Below are 20000 nucleotides of genomic sequence, written 5' to 3' on the forward strand. Positions count from 1 at the left end.
CAGTGAGTGTGTGTGTGTGTCTTCTGGCTTCAGTGAGTGTGTGTCTGTCTGTTCTGGCTTCAGTGAGTGTGTGTGTGTGTCTGTTCTGGCTTCAGTGAGTGTGTGTGTGTGTGTCTCTTCTGGCTTCAGTGAGTGTGTCTGTTCTGGCTTCAGTGAGTGTGTCTGTTCTGGCTTCAGTGAGTGTGTGTGTGTGTCTCTTCTGGCTTCAGTGAGTGTGTCTCTTCTGACGTCAGTGTGTGTGTGTCTGTTCTGGCTTCAGTGAGTGTGTGTGTGTGTCTGTTCTGGCTTCAGTGAGTGTGTGTGTGTGTGTGTGTGTGTGTGTGTGTGTCTGTTCTGGCTTCAGTGAGTGTGTCTGTCTGTTCTGGCTTCAGTGAGTGTGTGTGTGTGTGTGTGTGTGTCTGTTCTGGCTTCAGTGAGTGTGTGTGTGTGTGTGTGTGTGTGTGTGTCTCTTCTGGCTTCAGTGAGTGTGTGTGTGTGTGTGTCTCTTCTGGCTTCAGTGAGTGTGTCTCTTCTGGCTTCAGTGAGTGTGTCTCTTCTGGCTTCAGTGTGTGTGTGTCTCTTCTGACGTCAGTGTGTGTGTCTGTTCTGGCTTCAGTGAGTGTGTCTGTCTGTTCTGGCTTCAGTGTGTCTGTTCTGGCTTCAGTGTGTTTGTCTGTTCTGGCTTCAGTGAGTCTTGTCTGTTCTGGCTTCAGTGAGTGTGTGTGTGTGTGTGTGTCTGTTCTGGCTTCAGTGAGTGTGTCTGTCTGTTCTGGGCTCTTTCTGTTTGTTAGGGTTGTTGTTTGTTGTGAAAGCATCAGTGTTTTGCTGTTGTTGAAGAACAGCACAGTGTTATTTGTTTACGCAGGATAGTAAAGTCTTAAGAGTTTAGATATTGATTTGGTAACCAGTCCCTTGGCTTGTATAGGTGTGTGTCTTTCCTCTTTGTCTTGCAGTAGTCATCGTTCAGCTAAGTCTGAGTGTGTGTTTCTTGGTTAGTGATCTCAACCTTGCACCCCCCCCCCAGACCTGACCACCCGCGGGGAGCGTCCCAGCAGCCTGACTCCCCCCTCCCAGAGCAGGACGAGGTCCTGGGCTCCGATGACGAGGAGCAGGAGGACCCCAACGACTACTGCAAGGGTATGAGACCAGGACACACAAACAAACAAACAAACACAAACACACACACACAACCCCTCATGTGGTGCAGGAACAAACCGCACACAGGCGGGCAGGTATTGCCTACACACACACACACACACACACACACACACAGAAACACGTGTCTGCACACACATGTATGTGTACATGCATACATAAACACATGTGCACTCATACACACAATATGCATGCATCAATGCATACATATGCAGCCACACACACACACACACACACACACACACACACACAAAGAGTGCAGCTTAGCGATAACTAATACATAAATAAAACCTGTGTGGGAGGCATTAGAGGCTGCATCCACTGACTGCAGTACTGGTTGGATAACAGCCTCTTTCTAGCATCTGTGTGTCTTCTCTTCAGACAAAAGATTGGATTTTAAAGTAATACCCTGACTGTGTCATATGATGTTTAAAATAATACCCTGACTGTGTCATATGATGTTTAAAATAATACCCTGACTGTGTCATATGATGTTTAAAATAATACCCTGACTGTCATGCGATGTTTAGAATAATGCCTTGACTGTCATACAATGTTCAAAATAATACCCTGACTGTGTTATACAATGTTTAAAATAATACCCTGACTGTCATATGATGTCAAAATAAAGCAGCTGTGTCGTGCCCTTCACAGGTGGATATCACCAGGTGAAGATTGGTGACCTGTTCAACGGGCGCTACCATGTGATCCGCAAGCTGGGCTGGGGCCACTTCTCCACCGTGTGGCTGGCCTGGGACGTCCAGTAAGTACCCGGGGTCAACCAGCACCCCATCTATGCTCTGTTGTCATTGGTCGTCCAGTAAGTACCCGGGGTCAACCAGCACCCCACCTATGCTCTGTTGTCATTGGACGTCCTTGACTCCCCGGGGTGTTGGGTGAATTTGATTGGTCTGTCTGGTCTGGTGGACATCCAGTAAGTACCGGGGTCTCTGCAGTCCTCCTTTCACCCAGAACTCCTCTGGGTCTGTGGACTCATTTGGACGCTCACTCTAGCGGACCCTCACTCTAGCGGACCCTCACTCTAGTGTTCACTTCATAACTACAACACTTAACCCAGCATTATAGAGCATTATAGATGTTCACTTCATAACTACAACACTTAACCCAGCATTATAGAGCATTATAGATGTACTCTTCATAACTGTACAAACGGAGTAATGCTGTAACCAGTAACACTTAACCCAGCATTACAGAATCTGATCTGTCTGCTCTGGGTTCTTGTGGTCTATGTTTTCAGGGTCAATAATTGGTTTGTTTGTTTTCTCTGCGGATGTGCGTTTGTGCGCGTGCATGTCTGTGTGTGTGCGCGTGCATGTCTGTGTGTGCGTGTGCGCGTCTGTGTGTGCGTGTGATTGTGCGTGTGTGTGATTGTGCGTGTGTGTTTACTCCAGGGGGAAGCGGTTTGTGGCTCTGAAGGTGGTAAAGAGCGCTGAACACTACACAGAGACGGCCCTCGACGAGATCAAGCTGCTGCGCTCAGTGAGTTCACCATAATATAACATCTGTACATAACAATAACATAACATAACCATAACATAACACACTAAGATTCAAACCAGCTACAGGTCACTACAGCCCTGACAGATCAAGCTGCTGTGCCTAGTGAGTTCACAACAATAATATGTCATCACATAACATCATAACATTATAACATAACAATAAAAGAGACTCAAACCAGGACCAGGTCAGTGGGGGAGAGGAACACAGTTCAACCAAATCCCTACAACCCCAGGAAGCTAGAAGCAGAACTTTCATGCATTCTGGATTAGATCCTTGTGTTCTAAGAGTGTTCTTGTGTCTCTCGTCTGCCCAGGTACGGAACAGTGACATCAACGACCCCAGCCGAGAGAAGGTGGTGCAGCTGCTTGACGACTTCAAGATCTCCGGCGTTAACGGCACCCGTATCCTCTCACACTCTCTGCACCTCCCTTTCTTTACCGCCTCTCTTCTCCCTCTCCACAGCTCCTCTGTCCTCCTCTACACACCTCCTCTCTGCACCTCCCTTTTTCATCTTCCCCTGTCTACTCCCCCTCTCTTCACCTCCTCTCTAGACCTCTCTGCGCCCCATCTTCTCCACCTGACGTCCTCTTCACACCTGCCCCCCTACACCTCCTCCTTGCTCCCTCTCCTTCCTACACCTCCTACTCACATCCCCTCTCTGGGGAACTACTCCATTATTAATCCGTCTATTTAATATTCACTTGGTTTATTCATTTATACAAGATTAAATTATTTATTAATTTATGTAATGATTGGTTTATTCATGTAACATGGCTGGCTCCACTAAGAGGGCAGTGATGTGGTTTAAATGGGGTGCTGTCACCTGGTGTTCCAGAATCCTCCAGAGTGGAGAGTGTTCCGTTACCTGTTCCGTTACCATTCACTTGTATAGAATGTTGTATCATTTGCCTGAAGTTGTTGTGAGTGAATGAATGAGAGTCTATGTTTAACTAGCACAAGCAGGAATGTTGTACTACTTGCCTGAAGTTGTTGTGAGTGAATGAATGAGAGTCTACATTTAACTAGCACAAGCAGGAATGTTGTACTACTTGCCTGAAGTTGTTGTGAGTGAATGAATGAGAGTCTACGTTTAACTAGCACAAGCAGGAATGTTGTATCATTTGCCTGAAGTTGTGAGTGAATGAATGAGAGTCTACGTTTAACTAGCACAAGCAGGAATGTTGTATCATTTGCCTGAAGTTGTTGTGAGTGAATGAAAGTCTTCGCTAACTAGCACTAGCAGGAATATTTAGATCTGTTTCCATGGGCAGAAATTCCGGTTAAATCCCACATTCTGCTTCACGGTCCCTTGCCTTAAGAAAATGAAGGTCAACTGACGAGGGAGAGGAATGTAGTTGTGTGTGTGTGTGTGTGAGTGAGAATAGTTATGTGTGTGTGTGTGTGTGAGTGAGAATATGACTTAATGCTGATATGCAGGCTCTCTCCTGCCTACTGCGTGCTTAGGGGGCCGTGTAGTTATCCTGTAGAAATGCAGAGAGGAGACGCATCCATCCTGTGCTGCTGGCGAGACTCTGAATGGCCTATCTGTACCCAGCAGGCACAGCTGCTGCTTCAGGCAGCCTGCCCAGGCTCGCTCCATCAACGCTGTGTGTGTGTGTGTGTGTGTGTGTGTGTGTATCCAGCTGTATAGAATCTGGATGGAGCCATAATGAGGCTGTCAGGGCTGGTTTGTTGACTAGTGATTAGAAAGGGAAATGGGGTTGTGTGTGTGTGCATGCACATCAGTCTACAAAGTGTTGTGTTTTTGGCCTTGACAGATGTGTGTGTGCGTTAGATGTGTGTATGGTGTTTGAAGTCCTCGGCCACCACCTGCTGAAGTGGATCATTAAGTCCAATTACCAGGGTCTGCCTCTGGCCTGTGTGAAGAGCATCATTCGACAGGTAATCACATCTCATGACTTACTTTACTCTCTAATCTTCTCTAATCGTTTCAGGTTCAGCAGGGCTCAAGTTTTGAAGACAGGCAAGAGTGACATATCCCCCCCCCCCCCCCCGGCGACGCCCCGGCCCACCCCCATTCCGCCCGCCCCGCCCCTGCCGTATGCCCACAGACCAGCCCCCCCCCATATTATTATTAGTGTTTTGTCACATTTGACACATGGCACTGACAATTCAACCAATTACAAAGTATTTATTCAATTTGGGAGAGAGAGAGAGAGAGAGAGAATTATGACTTGTGTTGTTTATTGTAGGTGTTTGTTGCCTTTTTGGACTCTTTTATCATTTTTGGTGTTGGTTCCCATTATATATGCCATAGTCATAGAATTGGATGCATTAATTGTGCTGGTTGACTTCAGTGCCTGCTGTTTGGCCTGATGCCCCTTACTATGTGCCTTGTCACATCCCGCACACCTGGATGGGCACAGGAGATCTCTTGGCGGCAGATAGAGCACCAGTAATATGAGCTGGTGCTTCCTACAGTAATACATGGCCATTTAGAGGTCCATTCACTATTAAAAGAGGTCTTGTATGTGGCTGCTCCTGGGACTTTTCTCCCTTTTGTTCTAGCCATCTCCTCCACTGTTTCTTCCACCGTCTCCTCCTCCTCCACCTGCACCGTCTCCTCCTCCTCCACCTGCACTGTCTCTCCCTCCTCTACCTGTACTGTCTCTTCCTCTTCCACCTGCACTGTCTCTTCTACTTCCACCATCTCCTCCTCTAATGTGTTTACAACCTTCTCTGGGCCTAATCTGGCCTTTACCGTTGGGCGAAGGACAGGATGCTTATTTGTTTTTTACCTGACATCTTTGAAAGACAGATGCAATGATTAATGCATCCATGGCCAGGATATTTATAACATGCTAGTATGCCTAATGAGCTTGCGATTCACAACTTCACCAGGCGTGAAAAAGCCTCGGAATCTGAATAGAATGTTCAAGCAAACACATTTACAAAAAATAATGCCCATAACATAATTGAATATTAAGGGCTGCCTAATATTCGTTCGAATTATAGGCTATATATATTTTTAATAGGCCTGCTCGAATTTATTATAGCTATTGAAGTTCGGAGTCAAAGCTATAGTGAAAAAGCAAACTGTGTTGGCTACAAACACTCATTAAAAACTGATGCTAATCATCTGGGAAATATTCTCTAACTGCAGTCAAGTTGTCATTGCTTGTGTCAAACCATTGTGAATTTGTTGTAACATTAAAACAGGAGACGACTTACTCTTTGTAGAAGACTGATGCTCGGAGCTCCAGTGGTTTCCTCAGGTGAACGAACTAAACTTTCGAAAGATCAATCGCGCGCTATTTCAGGATGCTTTATTTTCATTGGTTGCTGGATTAAATCTTACCCAGATACAACAGATGTATTTTCTCGGATTGGCTATTGTGTAGCCCTTTTTTTTTTTTGATTGGCTGATAAGTGGCACCTCACGGCAGAACTCCAGGGGATTCGGGGAGACGTGCTTGATTCCTCCATGGTGAGGGCAGCGCGACCAGGTCATGTTTGCGCGCTGCGGCACATTAAATAGCCTAGAGTTTTTTTTCAGCGTGAGAAATACGATGTGTGGCGGGAGTGCGTGACTAAAGACCGAAATGAGTGACTGTCACGCTCAATGCGTGACACTTGAGAGCCCTGGGTTCAGTGACACTGATGCAGCTGATGTAGCAGAGCTAGCTAGCCAACCAGCATTAACGGTTGGGATGGCACAGCTTGCTAACCTTCTAGCATTAGCGGTTGGGATGGCACAGCTTGCTAACCTTCTAGCATTAGCGGTTGGGATGGCACAGCTTGCTAACCTTCTAGCATTAGCGGTTGGGATAGCATAGCTGGCTAACCTTCTAGCATTAGGGGTTGGGATAGCAGAGCTAGCTAACCCACCAGCATTAGCGGTTGGGATAGCAGAGCTAGCTAGCCCACCAGCATTAGCGGTTGGGATAGCACAGCTGGCTAACCTTAGTGGTTGGGATAGCAGAGATAGCTAACCCACCAGCATTAGGGGTTGGTATAGCAGAGCTAGCTAACCCATCAGCATTAGGGGTTACATATGTATAATGCCATGAGGGGATTGGGTGTTGTGTATTTACAATAGATTTTTTTTTTTTTTAAACCAGTGTAATGTAATGTTCATTTGAAGAGTAGGGGCATATTAACATCAACAATAACGACAGTGTGATGGTTGGTGGTAAGTCCTCCTCCACAGTCCTATTCTGTGGTGCCGTACACACAGAGGGTGGTGCCGTTCACACAGATCTTATTATATAAAGGTGTGTTTAAGTGACGCAACTTCCTGGGGTCGCTTGCTTTGAATCCTGACATTTGCAGCAGGAAAACACCTACACACCTGTATAATATATTCCTGCGAGATGGTGAACTCTGACCTCTGTGAAGTAGACACTCCTCATTAGCCACCCACGCAAGCCGCCTGTGCCTCCTTCCTGCAATCTCCTACTGCTCTGCACTGTCTAAATGCACTGCTGTCTAAATGCACTGCTGTCTAAATGCACTGCTGTCTAAATGCACTGGTGTGAAAAATGTACTGGTGTGAAAATGCCCTGCTGTCTAAATGCTCTGCTGTGTTAAACACACTGCTCCGCTGTTACTCTCGTGGTTGATATGAGTCCTCTTCTGCTCCTGTCCGTATCTAACAACCCCCAGGGGAACATGGATGTCAGACAGACAGCGCTTTAGGAAGCCATGTAGTTCAAGTGATTTAAAGCAGGAACAGTGGGACACACTTCATTTGGATGGTCCCCTATAGACCATCTACAGATGCTCAGATTATAAGCAAACTATCTGTTCAAATTCTATTAACTACAATTTGTGGTTAGGGGTTGGGTTTGGTTAAGGTGATGTTCAGTGAACAATTAGAGAGACTGAACTTGATTTTCAGCAAATCATCTGTGAAGTGTCTGTAGACAGACTAATGTGTTAGCATCACAGCTAAAACAAAGTGTTGGCGTCACAGCTTAAACACAGTGTCGGCGTCACAGTTTAAACACAGTGTTGGCGTCACAGTTTAAACACAGTGTTGGCGTCACAGCTTAAACACATTGTTAGCATCATGGCTAAAACACAGTGTCGGCGTCACGGCTAAAACAGTGTCGGCGTCACGGCTAAAACACAGTGTTAGCATCACAGCTGAAACACAGTGTTGCTCTGTGGGACCCTCTGTGTGGCACCAAGCAGTCGGAAGTCGAGAGCTTGGCTGTAGTCGGCTGTAGCGCTCGACCTAAACAAACTCCTGCCCTCACAGACCTTTGGGCAGCATGGACTTGCGTCAGAGTTCTGAACCATGCTGTTCAAAAGATAAGAGCTCAAACATAGTAGCATCCTGTGCCACCACTGAACCAATCATGTGCCACCACTGAACCAACACTTTGCCCTCCAAACAGTTAAGAGTGGATTTCAGGTTAAGCCTGGCATGGGAGTTTTAAAACATGCTTCATTTGACATTTTCAATGTTAACGTTTTACCCAGTTAATACTTCAGTTCGCAAGTTCTCCTTTGTGTCCGCTGGAGTTGAAGCACCTGGTTTATATGTTCTCTGGTGTTGAAGCACCTGGTTTATATGTTCTCTGGTGTTGAAGCACTTGGTTCTAAGTTCTCCTGTGTTCTCAGGTTCTTCAGGGCCTAGACTACCTGCACACTAAGTGTAAGATCATCCACACGGACATCAAGCCGGAGAACATCCTGCTGAGCGTGGACGAATCGTACGTCAGACGGCTGGCTGCTGAGGCAACCGAATGGCAACGTACAGGAGGTCCGCCCCCATCAGCGTCTGCAGGTAAGACACACTCTCTCACACACACACACACACACACACTGTCCCTCTTTCCATGTCACACGGCATACATGCACACTATCCCTGTCACCTGCAGGTGAGAAGCGCACGCACACACACCCCTATGCCATTCCTGTTCTCAGCAGGTGAGAAGCGCGCGCACGCACACACACACGCCAAACTCCATTCAGTCGGAGCGGTTTGGGGAAATGGCCTCGGAATGAATCACAGCGGGGCTCAAATTGAATATATTTGCCCTGAAATGGAATAGATTTGCCCTGAAATGGAATAGATTTGCCCTGAAATGAAGGGGGATGGGAGGTGGCGGGTGGCGGAGGGGGGCTGGAGAGTCTGAGAGGAGCACATTTTATGGAGCTTGGTGACACTTCATCTCTCTAAGAGTTGTGTTGACTTCATCTCTGCCAGTTTAAAGGATTAATGAGTTAATTAAACAGCTGGAATGTGTGTCAGTTTAGAGAGCGGGGAAAAAATACAGCTCTGCTTCAGACCAGACAAGCGCTTCATGATTCCTTCTGCTGTCTGCTCTCTCTCCCTCTCTCTTTCTCTCTCCCCCTCCCTCCCTCTCTCTCTCTCCCCCTCCCTCTCTCTCTCTCTCTCTCTCTCCCTCTCTCTGTAATGTTTTGCATGTGTATGTGAGCTCTGTGCTGTCTTTGATGTGCTGTCTACTCCGACTCCCCCCACTCTTGCCAGACTCTCCCACATGCACTTGTCCTCTTTCACACACAGCACTACTGATCTGGGTTTGTTTGTTAGTTTGGTTATTTATTTATTTATTGTTTGTTTGTTTGTTTATTGTTTGTTTGTTTCTTTCTTTCTCTTTGCAGTGAGCACAGCACCAGCTCAAAGACAAGTAAGCTTTTCTTCACACACTGTGTGTGTGTGTGTGTTGTGCATGCTAATTTGTGGAAGCCAGCACAGTGGCATGTGATCATATAGGGTATGGAGAACAGCTTGATGTTGATTGGATATGTGTTAGAAAGAGTGTGCATAGTCCCATAGAAGGTATTGTGTGTGTGTGTGTGTATGTGTGTTTGTGTGTGTCGGATCATGTTGAGGGAAGAACTATTGTGTGTGTTTGGAGACTGCTTAGTGCTTGGAGAGTGTTTTTGTGTTTGTGTGTTTTGAGAAACAGAATGTGTGTGTGTGTGTGTGTGTGAAGAAAATTGCGTAGGCTTCTGAGTGTCTATTATTTGTTCTCAAAAACTGACAGCAGTGAGAATGAGTCTTTGTCTGCCAGATGCTTACGCCCGAGGCAAGTGTGTGTTTGTGTGTGTGTGATTTTCAAAACATTTCTCAGTCCTCTTTCTCCCTCTTACCCTCCATGTCCCCCCGCCCTCTGTTCTGTTGTATCTTTCTGTCTCCTCCTTTCCCTCTCTCTTCTTCTATCTCCCTCCCTCTTTCCCTCCCTCTTTCTCTCCAACTCTCCTCTCCCTCTTTCTGTCTCGCTCTCCCTTCTTTCCCTCTCTCTCTCCCTCTCCTTCTTTCTCCTCTCTCCTCTCCCTCTTTCTGTCTCGCTCTCCCTTACTCTCCCTCTCCTCTTTTCCCTCTTTTTCTCTCCCTCTCCTTCTTTCTCCTCTCTCTCTCTCCCTCCTTCTCTCTCTCCCTTACTCTCCCTCTCCTTTCCCTCTCTCTCTCTCCCTCTCCTTCTTTCTCCTCTCTCTCTCTCCCTCCCTCTCTCTCTTCCTTACTCTCCCTCTCCTTCTTTCCCTCTCTCTCTCCCTCTCCTTCTTTCTCCTCTCTCTCTCTCCCTCTCTCTCTCCCTTACTCTCCCTCTCCTTCTTTCCCTCTCTCTCTCTCCCTCTCTCTCCCTCCCTCTCTCTCTCCCTCTTTCTCTCTTTCTCCCTCCCTCTCTCTCTCCCTCTCTGCCCTCCCTCAGCCCCAGAAGATGTCTAAGAACAGGAAGAAGAAGCTGAAGAAGAAGCAGAAGAAGCAGGCGGAGCTGCTGGAGAAGCGGATTCAGGAGCTGGAGGAGCAGGAGCTCCCCCTAGAGCCCGGGGAGGAAGACGAGGAGGACGAAGACACAGACGCTCCTGACAGGGCTCCCTCTGTCACACCCCCCGACCAGCACCCCTCTCACATGCCCAGCGGGGGTGAGTTTACACACACACACACACACACACACACACACACACACACACCAACCCTCCCCCCTTTCAGTCCTCTCACTCAGACATCACACACTCCTTAGCCAAGTCACAAGTACTTGACGCAAGTGTCAAGCACACACAAGTCACACATACATCAGTCTCTCCGATATTATATATATGTGTGTGTGTACGTTTATGGGTGTTGACAGGACGCACCCAGATAATTGCTTGGGAGTGTGTTTCTGAAGTGTGTATTGTCTATGTTGTGTGGTTCCTGAGTGTGCCAGTGAGGTCTATATGGTGTGTGTTCTGTAACGTGTCAGTGAGGCGAATTGTGTTGAGTGGTGTGTGTTGTGTTGTTCCCCCAAAGTGTATTAATGAAATGTGTGTTATCTGAAGCGAGTATTGCGTATCCTTCCTCTAGAGTGTGTTAATGAGATTTCTGTTGTCTAATGTGTGTGTGTGTGTGTGTGTGTGTTGTGTGGTGTTCTCTCCAGAGTGTGTGAGCGAGGTGTGGCAGCAGCCTCAAGAGCAAGAGTCTGTGATGGACGTCACCTGCAACGGGCACGTCGTGGAGGACCTGAAAGAGAGCACCCCCCTGCAGGGGCACACGCCTGACGCAGAGGACGACGAGGAAGAACCTCAGAACCCTTATGCTGACAACTGCAGCGTTGCCACGGAGACCCATCCCCACTCTGACTACGCGGCCTGCAATGGCAGCGCTCCCGTCGCCATGGCGATGCCCAGTGAGCCTAGCGATCTGCCCGGGGACCAGGCGTGCGGCGGCTCAGATGGTAATTGGCATTCAGTGATTGGTTCAGTAGAGGTGCCACCAGGGCACAGCAGCAGGAGGAGGAGGAGGGCAGGAAGTAGAGGACAGGAAACGGGAAGCTCAGGCTGAACTCCCAGAAGCCCTCAGTGGGGCGCAGAACCGGAGGTCGACCCGGGGAATCGTCGGTGAAGAGAATCGGCCACGGAACCGTTCCGTTTGACCTCCTCCTCCTCCTCCTGCTCTGACCTTGACCCCTGAGGGCCACTGGCTCTTTATGTCTTTATTAGACACTGATGTCTTTTTTAGTTTTTGATTAACGTTTAATGTAAACCAGAGAGAGTCAGTACAGGACTGTGGGCATATCAGTCAAGTTAAAAGGTTGACAGGGATGTTTGAACAATTAAGGTTGAATCATGTTCTGTGTGTAGAACCTGATCTGTGTATGCGAATGCGCTGATTTAATCAATAGCTGTATTGATCAGTCATACTGTCTTGGTTAGAATGTTCATATCTGGATTCATGGGGCTCATGAAGCCAGCTCACTCTCACAATCCACTTATCAGACAAAACAAACTCACACACTTTAGTCCCTCTCCCTCATACACATACACACACATGCAAACACACAAGCTAAAAGCCATAAATTGATGCCAATCTCCCTGTGTGTGTGTGTCTGTAGCTAAGCTGCCTCCGTGTGGACTGCTGGTGAACCCCCTGGACCCTCTGAATGCAGATCAGATCCAGGTGAAGATCGCTGACCTGGGCAACGCCTGCTGGTTGGTGAGTAGCACTGACCTCTGATCAGCTGTTACAGCATCATTAGTCATCTCTCTCTCACACACACACACACACACACACACACACACACACACACACGGTCAGTCGTACAACGCATACTATACCAGACCACACAAGGACAACGCAGATCACACCCCTCAACCAGAACCCCTTACACATGCCCAGCGGGGGTGAGTTTACACACACACACACACACACACACACACACACATACCTCAACCAGAACCCCTTACACATGCCCACACACACACACCTCAACCAGAACCCCTTTATACAGGCTCAGCGGGAGTGAGTTTCACACACACACCCCTCAACCAGAACCCCTTACACAGGCTCAGCGGGGTGAGTTTACACACACACACACACACACACACACACACCTTAACCAGCACCCCTTAAGCCCGAATTATAGATCTGCGTCGGTGTCCGTCCGGACACATAGCCACGCCTTGGCAACACCCTTCCCCGTGGTGGAACGCCCATCCCAGCCCATCCAAGCCCTTCGGAGAGCTGGACGGACACTGACGTGCACCTCTCGATTTTTGTAACTTTTTCGGATACGAACGGATAGCGACGGATACCCCCTTGGCTGTGATTGGTCCGCTAACGAAATCATTTCCTAACGACATCATTTCCGGAATCTCACATTTCCTGTTTCATTCCCTATCTGTTCGTATTCTGTTATAGAGTGTGGATCAGCCGAATATTTCTGTCCGAGCCCGGCCTGCGTCCGACAGAGTAGTGCCCGAGCCAGACAGCCATTCAAATATATTGTCGGAATCCAACCAGACATAGTCAATGTCTCAACTGTTCATACTAATGACACATTTACGTATGTTTTTTATGAATAGCCTGTAGACCGTCTCACAAGCTTCTTCTAGTTGATTATGAACAAACATAACAGAAGAGGTCTGAAGATATTTCTGAAACACTTATAAGGACGCTCAAATGACCGCGAATTCATAGGAGAGAATACTATCCCATTCTCACAGGAGACATCACAGCAATCGGAGCATATTTGTCAAACGCGATAAAAGATAGCCCTGCTCTGAAATATTCCCATTCCATACTGAATATTCTGTTTAGATCAAAGGTTTGTTTTTCGACACCGTGATATTTCAGATGATGGAACAGTTGAAATGAATGCTCATATACAAAAGCTAACCTTAACGTGAAGTGGAGTTAACTTGCAGCCAACACCATTGCATTACAAACCCTAACACACACACATAATGAGAAAGTAGGCTTATTACACCTGGCGATTATCTCGCCTTTTATCTACCATCTTTGAATAATGTAACTTATAAACACGTCGTTTTAAAGCGCTGTGGCCGTCCTGAAAAGATGTGTCAATAAATGAATTTAATCCATAGAATCCACGTTGACTTCACTACTTATTAAGATATTGTAACAAATCACGGAAGTGTGGAACATTTGTTATGGCTTTTAATTAAACACTAAACACAATACAATGTCAAAATGGCACGGGCTTTATGCCCTGCTACAAGTTATCACGAACAGACTGTGCTACCGTCACACACCTGTATAAACTCTGTCCCAACACAGAACAACGACATGCAATTAGAACAGTAAGGAACATTGTTAAAGAACATCGTTGGGCGCTGCATCATAGACATGTATATATGTCTATGCGCTGCATCACATCGAGAAAAGTATGTGCCCGCCGCACGGCATTATGGGGCGACTATGCCAAGTTAAATATGGAATGTTCAATGCCCTTATCGCGCTGACTTGTCCCAGCCCTACCCCAGCCCGACAGCAAGTAAAATATTTAGTCCGAACCCCCAATGAGTCAATGTCTCAACTGTTCATACTACTGACATATTTACATACGTTTCTTAAGAATAGCCTGCCTTTATTAAACTCGAGCATCAACAGATGAATGATAAATGCACTGGCTCACACAAACAAGCCCCGTTAAACGCACAAGCGCGCACAAAAGGGATATAAGCATATTGAAATGAATTATTCACATTGCAAGAACGGAATGAATGGCCTACACATTACACACGCTATGCATCTGATATGCCTAAATAAAACTCACGTTATATGCTACACCAGAAGAGGCGCGAATAAAACAAGTCTTACCATTGAAGATTATCTTTTTTCTTGACACATTCCTTATAAAAGTATCTACATAGTCCAACCATCGATGTTTAATCCATGTTGTGGAGAAAGAGGATGGCATCAATCATATTTCATTAAAGCTTCACACTTCTTACATTGGACATATCAAACAGCCTCATTAGAATCCGCATAGAATATGATGCCATCCGACAGAAATATCTCCATAGGCCTACAGTAAATTTCCCCTCGAGTGTCGTTTTAAACTCTCCAGATGACAGTTTCTTTTTTTTTTAAACTTTAAGTGCACAAAGTTCGTTATAAAACGATCTACATAGTCCAACAATCGAGGTCTAATCCATTTACATTTAGTCATTTAGCCGACGCTTTTGTACAGGGGAGAAGCATGTGAAGCAAACACGTTTACTTGACTACTTATTAAGATATTTAAATATGGAATGTTCAATGCCTTGACTACTAAGCAGAAATATCTCCATACAGTAGATTCCCGCTCGTTTTGTATCGTTTTAAACTCTCCAGATGACAGTTTATTTTTTAACTTATTCCCTGATACCAGTTTGCCTCCTGTAATCGCGTTGTCACAGCTAGGACATAAAAAAAATCCCCGCACACAAGAAGGCTATTATCCTAAATGTGATTTATTTTAGTCTCAAAAACGAACTTCTCCATCGCGTGAGGCAGACACGTTGACTTGACTACTTATTAAGATATTTAAATATGGAATGTTCAATGCCTTATCACGCTTATGTTTGAAAGCCATTGTTTTCAGCTTGCAGGTGCTTTTGCCTCTGGCCCGGTTTGTCGGTTTTGACGTTCGTCTCTCCCCCAACCATCCAGGTTTAATAAATCCGAGTTGACTACTAAGCAGAAATATCTCCATACAGTAGATTCCCCCTCGTTTTGTATCGTTTTAAACTCTCCAGATGACAGTTTATTTTTTAACTTATTCCCTGATACCAGTTTGCCTCCTGTAATCGCGTTGTCACAGCTAGGACATAAAAAAAATCCCCGCACACAAGAAGGCTATTATCCTAAATGTGATTTATTTTAGTCTCAAAAACGAACTTCTCCATCACGTGAGGCAGACACGTTGACTTGACTACTTATTAAGATATTTAAATATGGAATGTTCAATGCCTTATCACGCTTATGTTTGAAAGCCATTGTTTTCAGCTTGCAGGTGCTTTTGCCTCTGGCCCGGTTGTCGGTTTTGACGTTCATCTCTCTCCCCCAACCATCCAGGTTTAATAAATCCGAGTTGACTACTAAGCAGAAATATCTCCATACAGTAGATTCCCCCTCGTTTTGTATTCTTTTAAACTCTCCAGATGACAGTTTATTTTTAACTTCTTCCCTGATACCAGTTTGCCTCCTGTAATCACGTTGTCACAGATATTTATTTGCCCAGTCAGCTTGTTGGTCTTGACGTTCAGATGTTGCGCCTAAACTATCATATCGTCTCGTCAAATGATCAAATAGAGACTTGACATTGGACAACAGCATACATATTACCCAGCAATCATCATTACAAATCTGAATATGACAAAAAATACCAAAGAAAATGAGATAGTATTAATTTCATTGAATCGTTTTTAATAGTTTCTATAGTGTATGTAAGATAAGCATATCATTTTGTTATAGATTGCTACTATTTTTCACACAAATAATACCTACCATGATGGAGATAAGTTTGCCTTTTCAAGTGAATATATAGCGTTAGACAGACTATTCATTGTAATGTAGTGTGTCTCAAAGACCCATGTGACTACACCTGTTGCTCTTGATTACGTGACGGCTGGGAGGAGGGAGATAAACAATCGACGAATTCTATCACTCAAAGAGGTCGCGTAGTAGCTCGTCTCTGACCAAAAAAACGCTGCTCCACCCACTGCTCTGGCGGTGAATTGTTTTCAATACCCACAGCCGTCGAAGAAGTATAAATCAAAAACAGTACGTCCGAATCCGTCCGAATCTGTTTCCCCGCCCATCCGTAAAACGGACGGACACCGACGCAGATCTATAATTTGGGCTTTACACATGCACAGCGGGAGTGAGTTCACACACGCAGTACGAACACATGCCAGCGTAGCGATGGAAGTGTAATTCTAAAGCCCATTTATTTCTGCTGGGAGGCAACCCATTGTGACGAAGACCAGCGATGTGTGCGAAGCGGGCGACACAAGTTGGGGAAAGTTTAATCCTATGCAAATGAGGAGCGAATTAGGCTTGACGCAGGCCAATCAGATTGCCTTTATGTCATCATATCGCACCATATTTAACCTTGCTGTCATTTAGGAGCTTTAAAAATGAACAACTCATAGCCTCCCAAACACCTGCACCATAGACATACATACATACACACACACACACACACACACACACACACACACACACCCCCCCCCCCAGCTGGTCATTTGTCCTTTGTTCCCTTTTCCCCTCCTTTTTCTTACTCCATCTGTCCGTCCTTGACTTTCTTTCGCTCTGTTTCTCATTATTTTTCTCTCCATGTCTCTCTCACTTCTTCTTCCTCCTGCAGCACAAGCACTTCACAGACGACATCCAGACGAGGCAGTACCGGTGTCTGGAGGTTCTGATCGGAGCGGGCTACAGTACCCCTGCGGACATCTGGAGCACGGCCTGCATGGTGAGTCCGGTCGAGTCGGCGCTAGTCCGGTCGAGTCGGCGCTAATCCGATCTAACTAACTCACTTTCAAACGTCTTCAAACCGTCGTTCAGGCTTGACTAGTCATCTATCGCTCAAAGACGAGAGAAACTTTTGCTTAGTAAACACGAAAGAAGGTTATCACAACACATATTACTATTCACCTCATCCCAACAAATGTTTTTAAACTTTAGTTTTTGGTCTTATTACTGCATGGTGAGACCGGTTAAATCCTCATTAGATCACATGATTAATTAAGAGTGTGCTGATGTAACCTGCGTCGTGTAGAAGAGCGATGTCCTGTATCGGACGCACACTGACAGCCTAGGCCAAGGCGTGCGTGTGTGCTATCAAACAAAACTAGCACGGTTCAAGTCAAGTGCTCCTGAGAACTCTTCCCCAGGTTCATGACGCTTCCTCCTGCCTGTGTCAGTCCCCAGCTTCATGACGTGTGTGTGTGTGTGTGTGTGTGTGTGTGTGTGTGTGTGCCTGCCTGTGTCAGTCCCCAGCTTCATGACGTGTGTGTGTGTGTGTGTGTGTGTGTGTGTGTGACGCCTGGCCCCGTGAGAGCCTCCTCTGAGAGATTAGTGATTTCCCCTGAGAGGTCTCATGAATCACCTCCCTCTGAGTGTGTGTGTGTGTGTGTGATGAATCACCTCCCACTGTGTCTGTGTGCCTGTCTCGCTATGTGCTGATGGGGCGCTTTCGCCTGCCAGCAGCAAGGACTCCCTTCCCCTGTGTGTGTGTGTGTGTGTGTGTGTGTGTGTGTGTGTGTGTGTGTGTGTGTGTGTGTGTGTGTGTGTGTGTGTGTGTGTGTGTGTGTGTGTGTGTGTGTGTGTGTGTGTGTGTGTGTGTGTGTGTGTGTGTGTGTGTGTGCATGTGTGTCTACATCAGAAGCTGCATTTTAAACCCACTTCCAAAACAAGAAGACACTGGCCTGTTGCCAACCTGTTGTGTCAGAGCTTTCTGCCCCCCCCCCCCCCCCCCATGCAGAAAGGCCGTCTCTCATTTCCCCCCGTCAGCCCTCTGCAGGAATGCACTGAGGACGGCGGCAGAGAACAGCCAAAGAATGTGCACGCACACGCCGCACGATGGACAACAAACAATTGTTTCCCTGTTTGGTAGGTTTTGTTTACTGATTGTGCTCCTGTTGGTGTGTGTGTGTGTGTGTGTGTGTGTGGTGGGGTATTGTCTCTCCTCAGGCGTTTGAGTTGGCGACTGGAGACTACCTGTTTGAGCCTCACTCTGGGGAAGACTACTCCAGAGATGAAGGTAATCATCTTCCTCCTCCTCCTCCTCACTGGTCACTGCAGTCAAAACAGTTCAGCATCATAATCAGATACTATTTATACTAAGCACTGGAAAAAAACTCACCAAATCTGTGTGCGTGTGTGTGCGCTCACGTGTGTGCTTTTTTGGGTATATTTGCATGGTATATTTTAGTATTTTAGTGTGTAATATATTTAATAATATTTTTAACTTTTCGATTTATTTGTAAACTTTTTAAAGTTATTTGTAGATAGCCTCAGGCGGCAGAGCGACAGTTGTTTCAACTCCTCCTGTTTTTAGAGTGTGTGTGTGTGTGTCATTGACAGGCGGGGGAGTTAAATTTCACTTTTCTCCACATCAGTGTGCCACACCATCCCCAGTTGTTAAATGTCTCACCCAAACTTGAGGTGTTCTCCTCGTCAGCATCGTGTTGTGGGCAGCTGTTCAATCTGTCCACACAAGCGTCGTCATGGGCGACAGGCATAATTAGGAGCATCGTGCTGTGCCTGTCGGATCAGAGGCTGGGTGGTTGGACAGTAGCTGTGGGTGTGTGTGTGTGTGGTTGGACAGTAGCTGTGTGTGTGTGTGTGTGTGTGTGTGTGGGTGGACAGTAACTGTGTGTGGTTGGGTGGTTGGACAGTAGCTGTGTGGTTGGGTGGTTGGACAGTAGCTGTGTGGTTGGGTGGTTGGACAGTAGCTGTGTGGTTGGGTGGTTGGACAGTAGCTGTGTGTGTGTGTGTGGTTGGGTGGTTGGACAGTAGCTGTGTGTGGGTGGTTGGACTGTGTGTGTGGACAGTAGCTGCTACTCTTCCTCGTCAGTGTCATACCTGATCAGAAAGGACCAAGATAGCCGGCCACTCTGGGACAGTTCAGACTGAGTGTGTCCGTGTGCGTGGGTGTCCACGTGTGTGTGTCCGTGTGCGTGGGTGTCCACGTGTGTGTGTCTGTGTGTGTGGGTGGTTGGACGGGTGGTTGGACAGTAGCTGCTACTCTTCCTCCTCAGTGTCATACCTGATCAGAAAGGACCAAGATAGCCGGCCACTCTGGGACAGTTCAGACTGAGTGTGTGTGCGTGTGCGTGTGCGTGTGTGTGAGCGCCCTCTGAGATGCCATCTGTAAAGACCAGTGCTGTAATGCTGAGCGTTAGCGTGAGCGTTAGCGCTCCAGTCTGGGCCCAGTCTGTCTGTCCACCCCCCCCCCACCCCCGCGGGCAGCAGGGGCGATTACATAACCCTGGGGGTAATTACTCGTTGACACGGGGGTCATTAGCTGCCCGCCCCCGAGCTCTGGTGGACGCCGCACAGGTAATGAGGTCCTGTCGGCTCACAGCTGAGACGCCATCAGTCAACGCCAACCTGTTATTCATCATTAGCTCTGGGCTACACACACACACACACACACACACACACACTCAGTAATGCACACACACACACACACACACACACACAGATGTGCACACACTCAGACAGTCCTACACACATTTTACGTACATAGTCCACACTGACACGCTATTAATCATAAGTGCTATTCATCTGCACACACACACACATTTTCTTAGTGCCTCACACATTAACACCAACTTACTGCTGACACAAACACACACACACAGTATATACGTACATGCTGCTATAACCATACTTGTACTGCTCGCCACATTCCGAGACAATTACTCTGTGTGTGCCGTATTGTGTGTGAGATTTCAGATGACATATTTCATGTATTCTTGTGTTGTCATGCAGATCATATCGCTCTGATCATCGAGCTCCTGGGGAAGGTTCCACGCAAACTCATCCTGAATGGCAAATATTCCAAAGAGTTCTTCAACAAGAAAGGTACACACACACACACACACACAGTGACAGTGATGCACACAGTGCC

General features: G+C 46.8%; 1 protein-coding gene across 3 annotated transcripts in view; it reads left to right on the plus strand.

Annotated features, from left to right (window-relative positions):
* The window catches only part of srpk1b (SRSF protein kinase 1b), a 51844-nt gene that overhangs the window by 29518 nt on the left and 2326 nt on the right, over positions 1-20000 (plus strand). For all 3 annotated transcript variants that reach the window (XM_012825149.3, XM_031567815.2, XM_031567817.1), the window contains 13 exons: positions 1004-1116; positions 1789-1897; positions 2547-2634; positions 2969-3056; positions 4451-4557; positions 8245-8410; positions 9253-9278; positions 10305-10518; positions 11013-11309; positions 11967-12067; positions 16728-16835; positions 18056-18125; positions 19862-19954. In XM_012825149.3, the coding sequence (XP_012680603.1) occupies positions 1004-1116; positions 1789-1897; positions 2547-2634; positions 2969-3056; positions 4451-4557; positions 8245-8410; positions 9253-9278; positions 10305-10518; positions 11013-11309; positions 11967-12067; positions 16728-16835; positions 18056-18125; positions 19862-19954 (1580 nt within the window). The remainder of the gene's footprint in view (positions 1-1003; positions 1117-1788; positions 1898-2546; positions 2635-2968; positions 3057-4450; positions 4558-8244; positions 8411-9252; positions 9279-10304; positions 10519-11012; positions 11310-11966; positions 12068-16727; positions 16836-18055; positions 18126-19861; positions 19955-20000) is intronic.

This window comes from Clupea harengus, chromosome 5 (genome assembly GCF_900700415.2).
Source record: "Clupea harengus chromosome 5, Ch_v2.0.2, whole genome shotgun sequence".
Lineage (NCBI taxonomy): Eukaryota > Metazoa > Chordata > Actinopteri > Clupeiformes > Clupeidae > Clupea > Clupea harengus.